The following is a 22174-nucleotide window of genomic DNA, read 5'->3' as shown; positions in this document are numbered from 1 at the left end:
AAAGTGCTCACCTACATCTAATTCTAACACCTGGCCTGGTTCATTACCCAGAACCAAATCCAGTATGGCCTCACCTCTTGTTGGCCTGTCTACATATTGTGTCAGGAAACTCTCCTGCACACATTGAACAAACACTGACCCATCTAACGAACTTGAGCTATAGCTTTCCCAATCAATATCAGGAAAGTTAAAGTCCCCCATAACAACCACCCTATTACTGTCACTCATCTCCTGAATCACCTTCCCTATCCTTTCTTCAATGATTCTAGGACTATTAGGAGGCCTGTAAAAGACTCCTAACAGGGTGACCTCACCTTTCCTATTCCTAACCTCAGCCCAAACTACCTCAGATGGCAAGTCCTCATCCATCGTCCTTTCCACCGCTGTAATACTATCTTTGACAAGCAATGCCACACCTCCCCCTCTTTTACCCCCACCTCTGACCCTACTAAAACATTTAAATCCCGGAACCTGCAACAGCCAATCCTGTCCCTGTTCTAGCCATGTCTCCGTAATAGCCACAACATCGAAGTCCCAGGTACCAACCAACGCTGCAAGTTCACCTACCTTATTTCGTATACTTCTTGCATTGAAGTATACACACTTCAAGCCACTTCCCTGTTTACAGGCACCCTCCTTGGAAATTGATGCCATGTTCCTCACCTCCCTACACTCCAGGCCCTGCACCCTGAAGCTACAATCTGGGTTCCCATGCCCCTGCCGAGTTAGTTTAAACCCCCCCCAAGAGCACTAGCAAACCTCCCCCCAAGGATACTGGTTCCCCTCAGGTTCAGGTGTAGACCATCCTGTTTATAGAGGTCCCACCGTCCCCAGAAAGAACCCCAGTTATCCAAAAACTGGAACCCCTCCCTCCTGCACCATCCCTGAAGCCACGCATTTAATTGTTCTCTCTCCCTATTCCTCGAATCTCTATCACGTGGCACGGGTAACAAACCAGAGACAACAACTCTGTTTGTTCTAACTCCAAGCTTCCAACCTAGCTCCCTGAAAGCCTGTCTAACATCCTCAGCACTCCTCCTACCTATGTCGTTGGTGCCAATGTGGACCACGACTTCGGGTTGCTCCCCCTCCCCCTCCAGGACCCGGAAAACACGATCAGAGACATCACGTACCCTTGCACCTGGGAGGCAACATACCAAACGTGAGTCTCTCTCGTTCCCACAAAACCGCCTATCTGTGCCACGAACTATCGAGTCCCCAATTACTACTGCTCTGCTCTTCTTCACCCTTCCCTTCTGAGTAACGGGGACAGGCTCCGTGCCAGAGACCTGAGCCCCGTTACTCAGAATATTTAATCCTGCAACTAGATACTTTGAATGAGATAGGCCTTATCCAGATGGTATGAATGGCCTATTTCTGTTAGGTGTAGTTGTAAGTTTTTGAAGGCTCACTTTACAAGTCGGCAGAGCCGCCTGCTGACCTCCTTCCACTGTTTCCTCTCCACACGTCATTAGAAAACAGATCAAACCAATATCAAAAACTTATGAATCTTTTCCTATTCTTTAAAATGCACAAGACCCAGTAATTTGCTCCACTGTGTTCCCATGGCAACACAAATGTCGTTACTGAGTTTTAAACTGATTCAGGAAATATCAGAAAAGGGGGTTTCTTCAGAAACTGGAGCAGTGGATAATTTTAATTTCACCTACTACAAAGTGACAGAATTGTTATGAGTGTGGATTCCATCCTTTCTTTGTTGATGTGAGGATAGGAGAGGGAGATGGAAATGTGTTGCTGGAAAAGCGCAGCAGGTCAGGCAGCATCTAGGGAACAGGAGAATCGACGTTTCGGGCATTAGCCCTTCTTCAGGAATGAGGGAAGTTGGTCCAGCAGGCTAAGATAAAAGATAGGGAGGAGGGACTTGGGGGAGGGGCGTCGGAAATGTGATAGGTGGAAAGAGGTCAAGGTGAGGGTGATAGGTCAGACTGGGGTGGGGGCGGAGAGGTCGGGAAGAAGATTGCAGGTTAGGAAGGCGGTGCTGAATTTGATGGATTTGACTGAGACAGGCTGGGGGGAGGGGAAAAAAGGAAACTGGTGAAATCCGAGTTCATCCCTTGTGGTAGGAGAGGGAGGCCAACTGAGAGAGGTGATTGGATCGAGAATACGAGGGTCAGGCTGGTGATGAGAAAAGTCAGAGTGAGAATGTGAATTATCATGTAACTAAACCTTACCACAGAAAGCTATCCCATTCCAGGGAACACACTAACCACAAGAATAAAGTCAGAAAGATTTGGTACCTTATTGAAGCAGACTTTACATTTGACCATCATTTTGACAACAAAGGGAATTCAAAATGGTCTCTGTACCTGACCTCACTGGTCAAAGTTATCACTTTGGCTTTGGATGGAAATTTATGGGTTCAAATCTCACCATGGGAGCTGCAGCAAATTGAATTCAATTAATTAATAAAAATGTGGGATATCAAGCTAGTCTCAGTAATAATTGCATGAAACAATGTGATTCACTAATGTCCTTTAGGGAAGGTGTGGCTCTGGGAGGGATGTTCATTGGAGGGTCAGAATGGACTTGATAGGCTGAATGGCCTGCTTCCACACTATAAGGATGTGACTCCACACCCAATGGGGCTGCTTCTGTAAGATATTCCATTCAAGGGCAATTAGAGTTGGGGTAAGATATGTTCTTGCCAATGATGCCCTTGAAAGAATTAAGAGTTAATGTAATGTGGTGACTTTGATTCCAATCCAGGTTTAAGACCCTCATCTTGACAGTTCAGCCTGCTCGATATTTAAACAGATCCCGACTTAATCCTCACTTAATTACTCTGTCTCTAACAAGCTGGTAAGAATAACAAACATTCTGATTAATCACCACTGCTGAGAATTATTTTCAGTTTCCAAATTAACCCATTTTTTTCATTTTCCCCTTTCTTAAGAATGGGTTTGAGGACGAGGTGAGAGAGGAGTGATCTCACTCCCCCTCAGGCTGTCTGTGGGGAGTTTGCACATTCTCCCCATGTCTGCGTGGGTTTCCTCTGGGTGCTTCGGTTTCCTCCCACAGTCCAAAGATATGCAGGTTAGGTGGATTAGCCACGCTAAATTGCCTGTAATATTCAAGGATGTGCAGGCGAGGTGGGTTAGCCATGGGAAATGCATGGTTACAGGAGTAAGGTCTGGGTAGGGTGCTCTTTGAACGGGTGATGTAGAGTTGATGGGCTGAATGGCCTGCATTCCACTCGATAATTCAGGAGCCTTTTCTCTCGACCCTACCTGTGTGTGCAAACGGACAGCCATGAAGCCAGGGTTGAAACTGTGCGGGAAGGGATAATTACAGCAGTAACAGCTGCTTGTACACAGACTGAACTAGTGCCAAAGCCCATTCCCCTATCACCCCCGTACTCCCTAAACTACATCGATCCAGTGATCTTAAAGATCTACTCCCTCCAGCTCCTCCGCCCCTCCATATCTCTACTACCCCCTGCGCCAGCTCCACAATGTCCACTGCTCCAATTTTGCTGTCTTCAACATCCCAATGAGAGTGACTCAAGGAATGAGCAACTTCACTCATGAAGATGGATTGGAGAAGTCGGGGCTGGTGTCCTCAGAGAGATGGCTAGGAAGGAGTTTCAATAGGAGTTTTCAAAATGACAAGGGGATCTGGCTAGATTGGGTAGGAGGAAACTGTTCACACTCATGAAGGAATCAGGAGGAAGAGGGCACAAGTCAGAAGGGATTATCAAAAGAAGCAAAAACAGCACTTTCTCGCATAGCAGCCGGTGAAAAGCAGGTTCCATTGAGGTATTATCTAAAGAGAAAGAAAGCAGGTAACAGGGAGAAAGCAGGGGAATGGGTCTGAGTCAGCTGCTCAGCAAGGACCAGGGCGCAGACAATGGGCCGAATGGTGTGCTGTAACAATTCCGTGACATCTGATTTTAATTGCCCCATCATTGGGGGCCACTCTTCAACAGATTGAGTCCCGAGCTCTGGAATACACTCCCTACAAACCTCTCCCCTTCTCCACATCTCCATCCTCCTTTCTGAGGCTCTTTATATCCCTCCATTATGGCTAGGCTTTTCCCCATCTATCCCAATATCTCTGTGTGCAGCTCAATGTCACACTTAAGCTGGGAATACCTTTGTGAAATAACTTGGGATGATCGTTTTCTTTAAAAATGCTCCCTCATTTCAAGTTGCTGTTTGTAATTTAGGCAGGAAGGGATCAGATCGAATCTGGCAATGGACTGAATGGTCACCCAGGGCAGTTGGCTATACCTTTAAATCTGGCTCAACTCTAATCCCCGTTCGTGATCTTCACCTCATCTCTGCTGCCCACAGGATATTTAAACATATCTCAGACTAATCCAGAGATGTGCAGGTTAGCTGGTATGGCCATGCTAAATTACTCATCGTTTCCAGTAATGTCCAGACTAGGGGGCGTTGGCTATGGGAATACAGGAATAGGGTGGGAGGGGGGCTCTGGGTGGGATGTCCATTGGAGGGGCAGGTGGAATTGATGGGCTGAACGGCCTGCTTCCACACTATAAGGATTGTATGATTCTACAATTCCTCTGTATTGCTCTGACTTGATCCTTTCACCCAGCTCCTTAATGACAGTTAACCTGTGACCCTGCATCTCTCAGTCTTTCCCTGTCTGCTCCTTCAGTGCTAACCAATTCCATTCATAACGTTATTCCCTCGACTCGTTATTACACTCTATAGGAACCTGCCCCGAGCTAACTCTGCAAATTGCAAACTCCTCTCTGCCCTCCAGTCTGTAGCCTCCCTCCCTCCCTGCCTCATTCCTGATGAAGGGCTTTTGCCCGAAACGTTGATTTTCCTGCTCCTTGGATGCTGCCTGACCTGCTGTGCTTTTCCAGCACCACTCTAATCTAAACTCCCTCCACATTGTGTTGGATTCAAGAATATTCTGAAGTCAGAGTTCAAGAGAAATGAAGGAAGCACAGAGTCAGTGGCACTGTCTGCCTGCCTTCAGGGCCCCTCGACACTGCTGTCTGTCAGGAGACGCTGGTAAGACAGTCACTGGAGGTTGAAAATGACTTGCTTCTTCTGTAGCTTGAAGGTTGTCAGAGGTGGCTTAGAAACCCAGTGTGTAAGCTGCAGACTCTGCCTCATGTTGAGTAGGGTTTATGTAGTTTATACACTCCCTCTGACACCTCGACAGCTCACTTACACTTTCCCAACAAAGTCCCCCTCGATGGGTTTGAATTAACCCTCAGTCACAAGTCAGGGTGCCCCATGAGTCATTGGAACCTTTGACTCTTCGGGGAGATTTTCGGGACATCCCAAAAGTGCGACTGTTATTCGCCTGGCAAAGTCCTACTGAGAATATCCAACTGGGAATATCCGACTGGGAATATCCTGTTGTGAGTGTTCTACTGGGAATTTCCCCTGGGAATGTCCTACTGAGAATGTCCCACTAGGAATGTCCTCCTGAGAATTTCACCCCATGAGTGCTTCCCTGGGAATATCCCCCTAGGAATGTCCCACTGAGAAAGTATTACTGGGATGTCCTCCCAGGAATGTCTCCATGGGAATGTCCCACAGGGAATGTTCCCACTGAGAATGTCCTGCTGGGAATGTACCTCCCCAGGAAGGTCCCCCCCAGGAATGTCCCCTCCAGGAATATCCCCCCAGGAATGTCCTACTGGGAATCTTCCCCCAGGAGTGTCCCCTGGGAATGTCCCCCTGAGAATGTCCTACTGGGAATATTGCCCAGGATTGTCCCCTGGGAATGTTATCCTGGAAATGTCCAGCTGGGAATGCCCCCTCAGAGGGTTCCACTGAGAATGTCCTACTGGGAATGTCCCCCCAGGGGTGTCCCCCTGGGAATGTGATTCAGGAAATGTCCAGCTGGAGGATCAGGAGGGTCCGTCCAGTAACATCCACTCAGAAATATCCTCCTGGAAATGTCTTGCTGGGAATGTTCCGCCAGGAGGATCCCTCTAGTAATGTCCACTCAGGAATGTCCTCCTGGGAATGTCCTATTAGGAAAGTCCTGACAGGAGCGTCCCTGGGAATGTCCTACTAGGAATGTCCTACCACGAATGTCCCCCAGAAAGGTCCTACTGGGAGTGCAATCCTGGGAATGTCCTACTGGCAATGTCCTACTGGTAAAATCACCCAGGCAGTATCCGACTGGGATTGTCCCCCCTGGAATGTCCTATTCAGAGTGACCTAATGGGAATGTTTCCCTAGGACTGTCCAACAGGGAATGTCCTACTGAAAATGTCCCCTGGGATTATCCTACTTGAAATGTCCTCCTGGGAGTATCCTATTAGGAGTGTGATCCTGGAAACATCCTCCTGAGAATATTCTCCTAGGAATGTTCTCCTGAAAGTGTCCAACTGGGAGTGTCTACCTGGTACAGTGTTCCAGGTGAGCTGAGTGTCTGTGTGGAGTTGGGATTGAGTGATTCCCACCTCGATGCTGTACGGGTGGCTATCAGAGAGGACACTGCTGTTGGCTGGCTCTGGTTCCCACAGCACTTGGAGGATCATACCAAGGTCCCATGGGTGATAGGCACCAATGATCTGAGCTGTCTGCTGTCAATTGGCCAAACCTGAGAAAGTCTTTTCACCTCCATTCGCCTCCTGCTGACATCACTGGGTCTTGCATGTTCTGGACAGTAAGATGCAGTATGTGTGTCCGTGTCTGCTACAGCCCCTGCTCTCCTCCCTATCTCTGTAACCTCCTCTAGACCCTGCTCCCCTCCCTATCTCTGCAATCTCCTCGAGCCGCTACATCCCTCCCTATCTCTGAAACCTCCTCAGGCCCCTGCTCCCCTCCCTATCTCGGTAACCTCCTCTAGTCACTAACTCCTCACTATCTCTCTCACCCGCTCCAGCTCCCACAGCCCCTCCCTATCTGTATAAAATCCTACAGCCCTCCCTATCTCTGTAACCTCCTCCAGCCCCATACCCCTCCCTATCTCTGTAACCTCCTACAGCCCCTACTGCCCTCCCTATCTCTGTAACCTCCTCCAGCCACTATTCCCCCTCCCGATGTCTGTAGCCTCCTCCTGTAGCTCTCTTGTCTCTGAATCAGGACAATGTAGGTTCACGCAAAGGTTCCCACTGGGGAACTGAGTGGATATTTCCAATTCTGCGGCTGCAGGGAAGTTCCTACCTCAGTGGGCATCCAGCTCAATGGCCCTCCAGTCTTCTGGCTCTATTCCTGTAGATAATGCTGACATAAAGATCAAGGCTCTGCAGGCTTCCCAAAGAATCCTCGGATACATCCCATCCATCAGGAAAACGTGATCCTCCCAAGGCAGTTTCTTAAGAAAGTCCTGGAAATAAAAAGCCAGGGTTAATAAGACTTGTCACCAAGCTGCTAGGTAGTCATTAAAAACCCAGTTGGTTCATTCCTAACCCTTTAAAGAAGGGAATCTTCTTTAACTGTTCTTGGCCCATATGTGAGTCCATTCCCTCATTATTATGGTTAATGTTAACTCATCCTTGGCCTTAAGAATGAAGAGGATCAGCCTGGCCAGTGATGTCCAGATGCTCAGAATGATGAAGGATCTCTTCGGGAGCATAATGAATCAAGCTGGTAAATTTGGGGATGGGGTCATGTATAATCCAGTCTGGGTTGACAAGTCGCCAACTCCCTTCTCTTCACTATTTTATCATCTCAGTTCAGCAGCTTTTGGGGTCTTTGTTTCACTGACGTAAGCCCATGACCGCTTAGCTTCCCTTGCTGTTGCCTTTATGACCATCCACCATACAATGTTACAGCTCTGCCTGCATGCTATTCTGCTCTGGGTGTACAAGGTGTACCTATCCTGCATTTGTACGCTGCATAACTCATCATGTGTTTTATTGTTTAAAATAAACCAACCCACGGAGTTTATCAATGATGAGGAAGTGATTAGTGGGACCAGGCTCTATGCCTGTATTCCTGATGAAAGGCTTTTGCCTGAAACGTCGATTTTACGACTCCTCAGATGCTGCCTGAACTGCTGTGCTCTTCCAGCACCACTAATCCAGATTAGTGGGACCATGCCATCCTGAATAGCAGTAGATGCTGCCCACCATGCTCTAACACTCAGCAAGCAAGTTCATCTCCAGCTGAAGCACACGGGCAACAGCCTTAAATCATGCTAAATGCATAAGACCACACTCAAAATCTATGTTTGTGACAATATTGGGGGTTGAAAATATTGTTTGTTAATAAATCTACATTTAACACACTTGAGAAAAGTAAATGAATATTGTATGTGCCAGATCAACAAATGCAAAGGAAGGTCCACAGCATATTGTCAGAATGTCCATAAAATGTCTGAGTTTAACTGGGATGCAACAGAATTTAAAAGACTTAAATAGCACTCACGTTATTAGATTACATTACAGTGTGGAAACAGGCCCTTCGGCCCAACAAGTCCACACCGACCCGCCGAAGCGCAACCCACCCATACCCCTACATTTACCCCTTACCTAACACTATGGGCAATTTACCATGGCCAATTCACCTGACCTGCACATCTTTGGACTGTGGGAGGAAACCGGAGCTCCCGGAGGAAATCCACGCAGACACGGGGAGAACGTGCAAACTCCACACAGTCAGTCGCCTGAGGCAGGAAATGAACCCGGGTCTCTGGCGCTGTGAGGCAGCAGTGCTAACCACTGTGCCACCGTGCCACCCACACTGGAGTATAGGTAGTTGAGAGGTGACCTTATAAAGGTTTATAAAATCATGAGGGGTTTAGATAAACTGAATGACAGATGTCTTTTCCCTAGAGTTGGGGTGTTTCAATAATAGAAGGCATACTTTTCAGGTGAGAGGAGAGAGATTTTAAAAGGATATGAGGAGCAATTTCTTTTACACAGAGTATAGTTCGTGTATGGAATGAACTTCCTGAGGAAGTGGTGGCTGCAGGTACAGTTACAATGTTTAAAAGACATTTAGATAAGTACATGAATAGAAAATGTTTGCAGGGATATGGGCCAAGTGCAGGCAGGTGGGACTAGTTTAGTTTGGGATTATGGTTGGCATGGACTGGTTGGACAGAAGCAATCCACCTTCGAGTGAACCTGAGATTTGCAAATTGTTCTCAAAGTTTGCTACAAAGTATGGTTCTTGGTCAGTACACATTGTGAAGGAGCACCAAGAGCCCACTATACTCCAGACCCCACCCAACGATGCAATTTTTCCACAACTCCCCTTCAGGCTGAGTAATAGCTGGGGTTTTGTTTGTGCTCACACTGAGCATATCCCATCCACTGGACCAGGAGGAATCTGCATCATTGCTTTGACAGGTAAAAGAAACCAGGAATACCACCACGATCCACACACAATGGACGTTATTCAAAAATCGACAACATCCCTAGTCACCTATCAGCCCTTTCAGTTCTATCTACTCCAGTGTGGGCACACAGCTTAGAATCATCCGTGAGGCCATTCAGCCCATTGAGTTTGCACCAATGTCATCACACAGAGAGTGGGGAGTCTGTGGGATTCTCTGCCACAGAAAGTGGGTGAGGATGTTTTTGAGGTGAGGTAGGCACTGTTCTTCAGGCTCAAGGTATCATAGGGCCTGGGGGAGAAAGCAGGAACGAGGGACTGAGTTGGATGGGAACGAGGGACATGATCAGCCATGATCATATTGAAAGAGGGAAATAGGCTTGAATGGCTGGATTGACTGTGTGGAGTTTGCACATTCTCCCCGTGTCTGCGTGGGTTTCTTCCGGGTGCTCCGGTTTCCTCCCACAGTCCAAAGATGTGCAGGTCAGGTGAATTGGCCATGCTAAATTGCCCGTAGTGTTAGGTAAGGGGTAAATGTAGGGGTATGGGTGGGTTGCGCTTCGGCGGGTCGGTGTGGACTCCTATTTTCTATGTTTCCATGTCTCTGACTAATAATGGAGGTAAAGAGGTTTGGTTTGGTGCATGATGGTGGTGGGAAGGAGTTGGGAGAGTGAGAATGTGGAGACTGGGTCACAAATTGTCATGACATAACAAAATGGCCAGTATAGGCTGGAAGGATGGAGTGGCCTACTCCTGCTCCTAGTGTCTGTCTGTTGGTAGAAAACTCAGTGACTGACAATTTTAAATGAGTGAGAATGGAATTTCTAATGAGTGGAGTGAACGTCACTGTTTAGCTTGTCTGAGCTGTACTTCGACTGTTTTAGTATCTTGTTCATTGTTAGCAATTGCAATGGTGATGATGACAGCTGTGTGTTGGTCCTTCAGCTACAGTTCCTTCTAGTGTCTCCATCTCTGCCACACCCCTTCTGTCCCCCTCCATCCACTGTCTCCACCTCCAGTCCCTCTCTTCCCCCCAGTCCCTCTCTCCTCCACCATTCCCTCTCACACCCTACCCCTACCCCTCCAGCCTCTCTCTCCCCTCCAACCCCACTCTACCCAAGAGTCCCCCATCAACCCCTCTCTCCCCACCCCCACACCTTCTCCCTCCCTCTCCCTCCACCCCCTCTCTCTAACCTCCCCACTCTCACTCCAGCCCCTCACTCCTCTTCTCTCCCCCTCTATACCTTCTCTTCCTGTCCACCTCCTCCCTCCCTCCCCCTCGAGCCCCTCTCCCATCTCTCCCCCTCCACTCCCCCATCCCTCTCCCTCCACTCCCCCATCCCTCTCTCTTCCTGTCCACCCCCTCATCCCCTACATTTCCCCTCCCCCTCTCTTCCCATCCAACCCCTCTCCCCCAATTCAGCCCCTCTCCACTTCTCCCCTCTCCCCCAATACAGCACCTCTCCCCCATTCATTCTCTGCCCCCTCTCTCCCCCCACCCCTTCCCCATATCTCCCCCTACCCCCCTCCCATCCCTCCCCCTGCCCCCCCTCCCATCTCTCCCCCTGCCTCCCTCCCATCTCTCCCCTGCCCTCCTCCCATTTCTCCCCCTGCCCTCCTCCCATCTCTCCCTCTGCCCTCCTCCCATCTCTCCCCCTCTACTCCCCCCATCCTTCTCTCTTCCTCTCCATCCACACCCTCACCCCCCTCCATTCCCCTCCTGCTCTTTTCCCATCAACCCTTCTCATTCCTTTCAGCCCCTCTATCCCCCTCCCTTCTCCCCCTCCCCTCTCTCCCCTCTCTCCCCATTCACCTTCACACTCCCCTTCCCCGTCTCTCCCCCTCCAGCTCCTCTCCCCCCTAACCCTACCCCCTCCAGCCTATCTCCCCTCCTCCTCCACCCCCTCTCTCCCCCTCTCCCCCAAGCCCCTCTATGCCCTCCAGTCCTCTCTTCCCTTCCACCTTCTCCTCCCCTCCTCCTCCCCCCCTCCTCCTCCTCCTCCCCTCTCTCCACCACCCCCCTCTCTCCCTCCACCCTCCTCCCCTTCTGCCCCCTCTCTGCCCCTCCTCAGCTTCTCTCCGACACACCGCCCCACCCCCCACCCCCCACCTGTCATCTCTGACCATGTTCCCTTGGTTCTGTCTTACAGGCTTTTTCTGACGAAGTGCAGTGGTTGTAGTGAGAGCATCAGCCCATCGCAGTTAATCATGCGGGTGTTGGGGAGCGTGTACCACATCGACTGCTTCAGCTGCTGTGAGTGTGAGCGACCCCTACAGCCGGGTGACGAGTTTGTGCTGAAGGAGGGTCAGCTCCTGTGCCGCAGCGATTACGAGAAGGAGAGGGAGATGCTGAGTGCTATCAGCCCGGCCCCGACAGAGTCAGGTACCCAGAATGTTTACTCTGCTTGCTTTCTGAAAGGATCAGTGGTGCTGGAAGAGCACAGCAGTTCAGGCAGCATCCGACGAGCAGCAAAATCGACGTTTCGGGCAAAAGCCCTTCATCAGGAATAAAGGCAGTGAGCCTGAAGCGTGGAGAGATAAGCTAGAGGAGGGTGGGGTGGGGAGAGAGTAGCATAGAGTACAATGGGTGAGTGGGGGAAGGGATGAAGGTGATAGGTTAGGAAGGAGAGGGTGGAGTGGATAGGTGGAAAAGGAGCTAGGCAGGTTGGACAAGTCCGGACAAGTCAGGGGGACAGTGCGGAGCTGGAAGTTTGGAACTAGGGTGAGGTGGGGGAAGGGGAAATGAGGAAGCTGTTGAAGTCCACATTGATGCCCTGGGGTTGAAGTGTTCCGAGGCGGAAGATGGGGCGTTCTTCCTCCAGGCGTCTGGCGGTGAGGGAGCGGCGGTGGAGGAGGCATGTCCTCGGCAGAGTGGGAGGGGGAGTTGAAATGTTGGGCCACGGGGCGGTTTGGTTGATTGGTGCAGGTGTCTCGGAGATGTTCCCTAAAGCGCTCTGCTAGGAGGCGCCCAGTCTCCCCAATGTAGAGGAGACCGCATCGGGAGCAACGGATACAATAGATGATATTAGTGGATGTGCAGGTAAAACTTTGATGGGTGTGGAAGGCTCCTTTAGGGCCTTGGATGGAGGTGAGGGAGGAGGTGTGGGCACAGGTTTTACAGTTCCTGCAGTGGCAGGGGAAAGTGCCAGGATGGGAGGGTGGGTCGTAGGGGGGGGGGGGGGGGGGGGTAGACCTGACCAGGTAGTCACGGAGGGAACGGTCTTTGCGGAAGGCGGAAAGGGGTGGGGAGGGAAATATATCCCTGGTGATGGGGTCTTTTTGGAGGTGGCGGAAATGTCAGCGGATGATTTGGTTTATGCGAAGGTTTGTAGGGTGGAAGGTGAGCACCAGGGGCGTTCTGTCCTTGTTACGGTTGGAGGGGTGGGGTCTGAGGGCGGAGGTGCGGGATGTGGCTGAGATGCGTTGGAGGGCATCTTTAACCACGTGGGAAGGGAAATTGCGGTCTCTAAAGAAGGAGGCCATCTGGTGAGTTCTGTGGTGGAACTGGTCCTCCTGGTAGCAGATACGGCGGAGGCGGAGGAATTGGGAATACGGGATGGCATTTTTGCAAGAGATAGGGTGGGAAGTGGTGTAATCTAGGTCGCTGTGGGAGTCGGTGGGTTTGTAAAAAATATCAGTGTCAAGTCGGTCGTCACTAATGGAGATGGAGAGGTCCAGGAAGGGGAGGGTGGTGTCAGAGATGGTCCAGGTAAATTTAAGGTCAGGGTGGAATGTGTTGGTGAAGTTGATGAATTGTGGGGGTGGTAGCTGCATCAGCCGCATGGCTCATGGCGTTTCCGAGGCCAGAGGAATCTTCTGGAATGTTTGAGGAGCGCTGGTTATGGAGGTGGGTGGACAAAAGTTTGTTGTACTTACAGGTTTTGATGTTTGAGATGGAATTGAAATACTCCTCGGAAACACCATTAGCCTTGCGGCTGATGCAGCTACCACACCCACGCTGATTGATGATGTCACTTCCGCCCCCATCATGGCCACTCCCACAGCCACTTCCGCCCCTCACATCATCGCCGATGCCACACGCTCAGTGACTTCCGCCACCCCTACTGCCGTGTCTGCCACCACTTCCGACCCCACCGGCGCCACTCACCTGCATTCTGCTGACACGCCCCCCCCCACAGACCCCACTGTCACTATCCCCACCCCCCAGAACCCCGAGGGGAACACTACCCCTGCTCATGACTCTACCCCCATTCCCCCCACCATCACACCCACTCCAGGGACTGGCTCCGACCCCAGTCCCAGCTCTACACCCACACCAGCTCCCGGCTCCCAGCCCTGCCGAGTTTTCACCATCCCCCCAGACCTCCTCCTCACTGAGGATGAACGATCAGTCCTCAGCAAAGGACTCACCTTCATGCACCTCCGTCCACGCATCAATGAATTTAATACACGCCGTGACATCGAACAATTCTTCCGTTGCCTCCGCCTCCGAGTTTACTTTCACAATCAGGACTCCCGCCCACCTTCCGAGGACCCCTTCGCCCACCTCCAACACACTGCATCCACCTGGACACCCCGCGCTGTCCTATTACCTGCCCTCGACCTCTTCATTTCCAACTGCCGTCGGGACATTAACCGCCTCAACCTGTCGACCCCCTCCTCCACTCCAACCTCTCACCCTCACAACGCGCAGCCCTCCAATCCCTCTGCTCCAATCCCAACCTCACCATCAAGCCAGTGGATAAAGGGGGCGCAGTGGTAGTCTGGCGCATTGACCTCTACACCACTGAAGCCAAACGCCAACTCGAGGACATCTCTTCCTACCTCCCCCTCGACCGTGACCCCACCCCCCATCACCAAACCATCATCTCCCAGACCATACAGAATCTCATCTCCTCAGGAGATCTCCCACCCACAGCTTCCAACCTCATAGCCCAGGAACCCTGCACTGCCCAATTCTACCTCCTTCCCAAGATCCACAAGCCTGACCACCCTGGCCGACCCATTGTCTCAGCATGCTCCTGCCCCACTGAACTCATCTCTACCTACCTCGACACTGTCCTATCCCCCCTAGTCCAGGAATTCCCCACATACGTTCGAGACATCACCCACGCCCTCCACCTCCTCCAAGACTTCCGTTTCCCCGGCCCCCAACGCCTCATCTTCACCATGGATATCCAATCCCTCTACACCTCCATCCGCCATGACCAGGGCCTCCAAGCCCTCCGTTTTTTCCTCTCCAGACGTCCCCAACAGTACCCTTCCACCGACACTCTCATTCGTTTGGCCGAACTAGTCCTCACCCTTAACAATTTCTCCTTTGAATCCTCCCACTTCCTCCAGACCAAAGGGGTAGCCATGGGCACATGTATGGGCCCCAGCTATGCCTGTCTCTTTGTTGGCTACGTAGAACAGTTGATCCTCCGTAATTACACCGGCACCACTCCCCATCTCTTCCTCCGCTACATTGATGACTGCATTGGCGCCACCTCATGCTCCCGCGAGGAGGTTGAGCAATTCATCAACTTCACCAACACATTCCACCCTGACCTTAAACTTACCTGGACCATCTCTGACACCTCCCTCCCCTTCCTGGAACTCTCCATCTCCATTAGTGTCGACCGACTTGACACTGACATTTTTTACAAACCCACCGACTCCTACAGCTACCTGGATTACACCTCTTCCCACCCTATCTCTTGCAAAAATCCCATCCCGTATTCCCAATTCCTCCGCCTCCGCCGTATCTGCTCCCAGGAGGAGCAGTTCCACCACAGAACACACCAGTTGGCCTCCTTCTTTAGAGACCACAATTTCCCTTCCCACGTGGTTAAAGATGCCCTCCAACGCATCTCGTCCACATCCTGCACCTCCGTCCTCAGACCCCATCCCTCCAACCGCAACAAGTACAGAACACCCCTGGTGCTCACCTTCCACCCTACAAACCTCCGCATAAACCAAATCATCCGCCAACATTTCCGCCACCTCCAAAAAGACCCCACCCCTTTCCGCCTTCCGCAAAGACCGTTCCCTCTGTGACCACCTGGTCAGGCCCACGCCCACCTACGACCCACCCTCCCATCCTGGCACTTTCCCCTGCCACCGCAGGAACTGTAAAACCTGTGCCCACACCTCCTCCCTCACCTCTATCCAAGGCCCTAAAGGAGCCTTCCACATCCATCAAAGTTTTACCTGCACATCCACCAATATCATTTATTGTATCCGTTGCTCCCGATGCGGTCTCCTCTACATTGGGGAGACTGGGCGCCTCCTAGCAGAGCGCTTTAGGAAACATCTCCGAGACACCTGCACCAATCAACCAAACCGCCCCGTGGCCCAACATTTCAACTCCCCCTCCCACTCTGCCGAGGACATGGAGGTCCTGGGCCTCCCTCATCGCCCCTCCCTCACCACCAGACGCCTGGAGGAGGAACGCCTTATCTTCCGCCTCGGAACACTTCCACCCCAGGGCATCAATGTGGACTTCAACAGTTTCCTCATTTCCCCTTCCCCCACCTTATCCGAGTTTCAAACTTCCAGCTCCGCACTGTCCCCTTGACTTGTCCGGACTTGTCCGACCTGCCTATCTCCTTTTCCACCTATCCACTCCACCCTCTCCTCCCTGAACTATCACCTTCATCTCCTCCCCCACTCACCCATTGTACTCTATGCTACTCTCTCCCCACCCCACCCTCCTCTAGCTTATCTCTCCACGCTTCAGGCTCACTGCCTTTATTCCTGATGAAGGGCTTTTGCCGAAACGTCGATTTTGCTGCTCGTTGGACGTTGCCTGAATTGCTGTGCTCTTCCAGCACCATTGATCCACAATCTGGTTTCCAGCATCTGCAGTTATTGTTTTTACCTGGCTTTCTGAAAGGCAGAGCCAACACATTGAGGCAACTCGTCTCTTTCCAACTACCAAACTCAAACTTTGCACCTTCCGTTCTGAAGCACTCGAGACTAGGAGATTCGAACCAGTGGAGGGAGTGGCATATTTTTGGCAGTATAGACTCAATGGGCTGAAAGGCCTCTTCTGGATTGTTTGATTCTATGATTCTATAAACTCAGAGTGAGTTCAGAAGTGAACATTTCTTTTCCAGCAGTAGAATCGAATTATTACCAGTTCAGTTCAGAGATACCAACCATTGCGTGGAAGTAATTCCTCGTCTGTGAAGCTTCAAACCCAAAGGAAGGTCAGATAGAGTCGTTCAACTTGTTAGAACAGAGAAGGCTTGGCCATTAGAATGGTGAGAGATCCCAGACATCAGATCCCCACCACCAGAAATTCATTTCCCTCCCTACCCCTATCTGTGTTCTGCAGAGACCATTCCCTCCATGACTCCCTCATTAGATCCACATCCGAACCTACCCACTCCCCACTCCCAGCACCTTCTCCCCCCCCTCACCTCTGTCCAATGCTCCAAAGGATCCTTCCACATCCGGCAGAGATTTTCTTGCTGTATTCATTGCTCTCGATGTGGTCGCCTCCCCATCAGGGAGACAGGACGCCAACTCGCAGAACATTTCAGAGAACATCTCCGGGACACACACTCTAAACTACCCCACCACCCCCTGGCTGACCATTTCAACTCCCCCTCCCACTCCGCCAACGACATGCAGGTTCTGGCCTCCTCCACCGCCAAACCCAAGCCACCGATGCCTGGAGGAAGAACGCCTCATCTTCCGCCTTGGGACCCTCCAGCCACACAGCTGGATTTCACCAGTTTCCTCATCTCCCCATCCCCCACCTTATCCCAGTTCCAACTCTCCAAATCGACCCTGTCCTACCTGTCCATCTTGCTTCCCACCTATCCTCTCCACCCTCCAGCATCACCCCCCCCGCCCACCTTCATCTACCTATCACATTCCCAGCTACCTTCCCCCCAACCCCACCCCTCCCATTTATCTCTCAGCCCCCTTGCCTTCTGCCCCACTCACCCCCCACCCCCACATTCCTGATGAAGGGCTTATGCCCAAAACATTGACTCTCCTGCTCCTTGGATGCTGCCTGACCTGCTGTGCTTTTCCAGTGCTTCACATTTGACAGAGATTCATATAACAGATTTGGAAAGGAATCTCAATAAAATGGTCTTGATAGTCAAAGAGGGAGGGAGGCTGTTAAGGAAAAATCTAAAGAAAATGAGATAGGAGTGATATTGCTCTGGGATTGAATTTTTGTAACAGTGTTGGAAACAGGTTGAAATTGCTTTGTTTCAAGATCTTCCTAAATACCTCCTCTATATTTTTTCTTAAATTTATTGCACGAATGTTGGGCTGTTAATGAACATTGACAGTATCACGTGAGTACGTTGCAGTGACTAACCACCAAGTGCAGAAGTGAATTATACAGGAGCTTGGTTAGACCAGACCTGGAGGATTCTGTACAGCCTTGGTCTTCCCATCTCTGGAAGGGCTCTTTTGTCATCGAGGGAGTGTAAGGAAGCTTCATCAATCTTCTTTCTCTTTAGAAGTGCAGTCAGGTAGAAAGACCAGCAGCCAACCTCTGCAGAGCAAGATTCCACAACAAGTGATGTGGTTTAGGCAGGGGGTGAACATCAGAGCCCAGCAACCAGGGACTCTTTGGGGCTCCTGGTGCTTGGATTGGATAGGGATGATTGTGAACTTGGTACAGGCACTGAGCCTGGGACCAGGCCTGAGGCCTGATGACTATGATTTCTGGCCCTGATTTTGATGAAGGCTCAAGTGATCTGTCTTCCATGAGGAAGCCAGGAACCCAGTGGAATTCGCTTGTTTTTCATTTGTCGCTCTGCGGAGGGATCCTTTCTCATCCCATCAGAAAGGTGACTGCTCTGACAGTACAGCTTTCCTTCAGGACTCAAATGGGATAGCCCCCTCAATTGCGGAAAAGTGCCCTCAGACCTCAGGCGAGGATTCTGCATACAAACACAAACCTGTAACCTGAATTCTTCAAACAACTAACACAGACACAGTAGAAATAGTGTCAAGCTAATGTTTTACAACTGGCTTTCTTGGAGCCATGAGATGAAAGAATCACCGCATTATTCTAGTGCAGAGGGAGGCCATGCAGCCCACTGTGAGTAGACTGGCTCTTTTTGCTCGTATCAATCTGTCTTTTTCCATTGCTTCCATTAGCAGAAACAGTTTCTCCTTATCTCCTCTGTCCAGCCCACATATGGTTTAGGAAACCTCTACCAAAATTCCTCTCAGCCATCTTCTGTCTGTGAAGAACAGTCCCAACTTTTACATTAAAGTCCCTCATCACTGAAGTTTCTCATCCCTGGTACCATTCTTGTAAATCACATCTGTGCTCTCTCAAATGAACTCTCATCTTCCCTGCAACATTAGACCTCAGTTGGGGTATGCTGTACTATTATGGGCACCACAAGTGTCTTGTACAAGTTCAACATCAGCTCCTTGCTCTTGTACTCCATTAATGTTCCTATTAATAAAGCTGAGAACACTGTGTTTTATTAACTGCCCTCTCCTCCTGTCCTGCCACCTTCAATGACCCATGCACACATACACTCAGCTCCCTCTGCTTCTGTACCCTTTATAGAATTGTACCCACTTTTTACATTGTCCTTTATATTTCTTCCCATAATGTGACAAAATACATAAGACTGTTGGGGAAATGTTACTATCAACACAAGTGCTAAATCCCACTATAAGCTGAGAGATAGAGCGGTTAACAGTTAAAAAAACAAAACCTACTTCAATGTTAGCCATTTCCACTAGAATGAAACCACTCCCCAACCAGACCCAGGAGGAGACTCCTTGCCTCTCGGGTGATAGGCCAGCTTTCACTGACCATGGGAAGGTCTGCCCCACTATAGTTGAAGATGTGAAAGACCAAATCAATCATATCGCTACTTTTGCAGCACGGCCAAGGGCAACAGCAGTCTGTCTCTCCGGTCCAACAGCCTGACCTATCAATCCCGTCGTGAGCTCTTCAACACCTACCAGCCTGTGACTAACTGTCATCACCATACGGTCTCTAGCTGCGGTCAGATTCATCTGTGACTTCCTTTGGCCTGGCCACCATGTTGGAAAATGGAGAACTTGTCTTAAAGTTAAATCAGAGCCTCCAGGTTCCTCAGCTCTCCGCATCCTCCCCCACCCCCCCTTCCCCCCTAAAGGAGAAACTGTTTCTGCTAATTGTGCTTTGGTACCAATCCTGAGAAAATGGTGACAATTTTATCAATAGACTTACATTCTAGGGAGAACATAGAACACAGAATATAGAACTGTGGAGCACAGTACTGGCTTTTATCCTACTCTAAGATCAAAATAACCTACATACGATGTGCCTATCCAAGAGTCGTTTAAATGTCCCTGATGTCTCTGACTCTACTCCCACTGCTGGCAGTGCATTCCACACACCCAGCACTCTCTGTGTAAAGCACCTACCTCTGACATCTCCCCAGAACTTTCCTCCAATCACTTTAAAATTGTGTCCCCTCGTGATAGCCATTTCCGCCCTGGGAAAACGTCTCTGATTATCCACTCTATCTATGCCTCTCATCATCTTGTATATCTCTATCAAGTTACCTCTCATCCTTTTTCACTCCAGTGAGAAAAGCCTAAGCTCCCTCAACCTTTCTTCATACGACATGCCCTCTACTCCTGGTAAATCTCCTCTGCACCCTCTCTAAATCTTCCACATTCTTTCTATAATGCAGCGACCAGAACTGAACACAGTACTCTATGTGTGGTCTAACCAGAGCTTTACAGAGCTGCAGCATAACCTCGCGGCTCCTAAACTCAATCCGCTGCTAATGAAAGCCAACACACCATACACCTTCTTAACAACCCATGTCCAATGTGCTGTCTCATTGTCCTCTCTGTCTCTGTGTGTGTTCCTTTCCAGTGAAGAGTGAAGATGAAGAAGCTGAACAACTCGGGCAGACCCAGGGCAAGGGAGGGTCTGAGGGTAAGGACCACAAGAGATGTAAACGCCCACGGACAATACTCACTACCCAGCAGAGACGAGCTTTCAAGGCATCCTTTGAGGTGTCGTCCAAACCTTGCAGGAAGGTACGAACCAAGATGTGAAGCGTGCTGAGGCACATTTAGTTGTTTTTAAAGATATTTGTTCATTGGCATCACTGGCTAGGCCAGTATTTATTGCCCATCCCTAACTGCAGTTAAGAGCCAACCCCATTGCTATGGGTCTGGAGTCACATGTCAGGCAGACCAGGTAAGGACAGCAAAATAATGAACCAGGATGGTTTCTATGACAAATAGCTAATGTTTTCATTTGTTTTTAACTGAGTTCAAATTTCACCATCTACCATTGTGGGATTCAAACCTTGTTTTCCAGGTCTCAGGCTCATTATTCTGGATTACTAGCCCAGTGGCATTACCCTTTTGTGAGGGAGGTGTTAGATTTCCCTGGGTCTGTGCTCAACAGCAGGAAACACCAGTTGTCCAGTACCCTAGCTGCCAGTATAGTGCTATGTCAGGGCACAGACCCCAGAGATCCTCCACAGAACCTTTCAAACAAAGACCAGCATCTTCCAAAACGGGCACGGGGTGGTGATTGACAAGGAATAACAACACATCAGCAAACTCGGGAGGATTGGAGAGGGTTGTGGGTTGGCGGGAGAGGGGTAAGAGGGTGCAGTGGTGCTACAGGGTCTTTTGACACATTCCAGAACCACATGGATGCCTGTTTTGCAAACCTGTATTGCTATCTGACACCAGAATCTCAAACAGATTGGTGTGACCTTTGAGATGCTACTTTGGCTTTAAGAAGTGTATTTTGTCCTGTTATTTAATGAAGACAGATTGAGACAGAGGTACTGGGTGGTCTGCACAAAGCTAGTAAAGTAAACAGCTTGTGAGGCCTTGGGTTTTTATTTAAGGTTGGAACAATGAAAGCAGCCTGAATGGGTGTGGTCAAGCTCCCACAAAGTCTTTAGTTTTAGCTTTCTACAGTTGCTGCGGTCTTGAAGCTGGATGTGGAAACTCTTATCCCTCTCTCTGTTACGGATCAAAGCTGGGGGTTCTCTTCCTGTTGCTAAAATTACAATTGAGGCTATCTATTTTATTGCATTTACTTCTGCCAAGGGTATTTTTATGGGATTTTACAATATTGGATTAGTTAATTAATAGTTGTTAACATATATATCATTTTATAAAACATTTTAACACAGTTACAGTTAAGCCAGTTCTTTTAACTTATTTTTATTTTATCTGCATTTTAACTGTCATGTAAAAAGAAAGCATGTTTTGTTTAAAGTTGAGTAATCTGGCCAATCAAATTGGAATGTAATGCCTGATGCACATCTTTAACATAAGAAGGTGTTAGGATCTAGGCTATCTTCTCAATATATTTTGAGGGGATTTGGTCTGGCCCATAATACCTATTGGTCCAATTAACTTGTCCTTTATTTTTTCTGTTGTAGCTTAACATTGTTAAATGTTATTTTCATCTTCCAATGTGTGTGCTTGCATTAGAGCCAATTTTCAGTGAAGCCGTCCTATTTGAATGGTAAGAGGGGGGCAAGGCATTGACTGTTTCCTTTCCATGAGGTCACTACTGCCCTCATTGAGGGCATCACTTCATCTGTTGGTGCAGATCCGCCCAGAGCTGTTAAACCACCTGCAACCTGGAGCCTTTCCTAGTAGAGGCAAGATCTTTCCCCACAACAATACCCTGAGTTATTAGGAGCTATGGTATTTGTTTTACAGTGTTGCTTGTCACAGAGGAATGCAGAGATAGTTCAAATTCAAGCAGTTTATTTACAGAATTGAAAATATTTGAGAAATTTACAGAATTTTTCAATGTAATGTATTGATCACTACCATGGCATGTCCAGCCTACCTCCAGGGAATTTTCTGTCTGTGAACAATCAAGCACTGTACAAGGATCCATGATCAGACAAAAGCTTAATCAAACAGGTGCAATGTTAAATAGAATGGTTGGAATTTCTCCCCTCCACCCCACCTCTGTGTATTCTGGAGACAAGAGTTGGAAATTGACTGGA

At 49.6% G+C, this 22174-nt stretch overlaps 1 protein-coding gene across 1 annotated transcript in view; it reads left to right on the top strand.

Moving 5' to 3' along the window:
* Positions 1 to 22174, top strand: part of LOC148136482 (LIM homeobox transcription factor 1-alpha-like) — a 393292-nt gene that overhangs the window by 214574 nt on the left and 156544 nt on the right. The window contains exons 3-4 of the mRNA XM_087983350.1: positions 11393 to 11625; positions 20053 to 20219. Coding sequence (XP_087839476.1) covers positions 11393 to 11625; positions 20053 to 20219 — 400 coding nt within the window. The remainder of the gene's footprint in view (positions 1 to 11392; positions 11626 to 20052; positions 20220 to 22174) is intronic.

This window comes from Chiloscyllium plagiosum, unplaced genomic scaffold (genome assembly GCF_037043375.1).
Source record: "Chiloscyllium plagiosum isolate Xiang-an unplaced genomic scaffold, Cpla_swu_hap1 HiC_scaffold_45, whole genome shotgun sequence".
NCBI lineage: Eukaryota > Metazoa > Chordata > Chondrichthyes > Orectolobiformes > Hemiscylliidae > Chiloscyllium > Chiloscyllium plagiosum.
The sequence above is the reverse complement of the archived record's forward strand: the minus strand, read 5'-3'. Positions and strand labels throughout refer to the sequence as shown.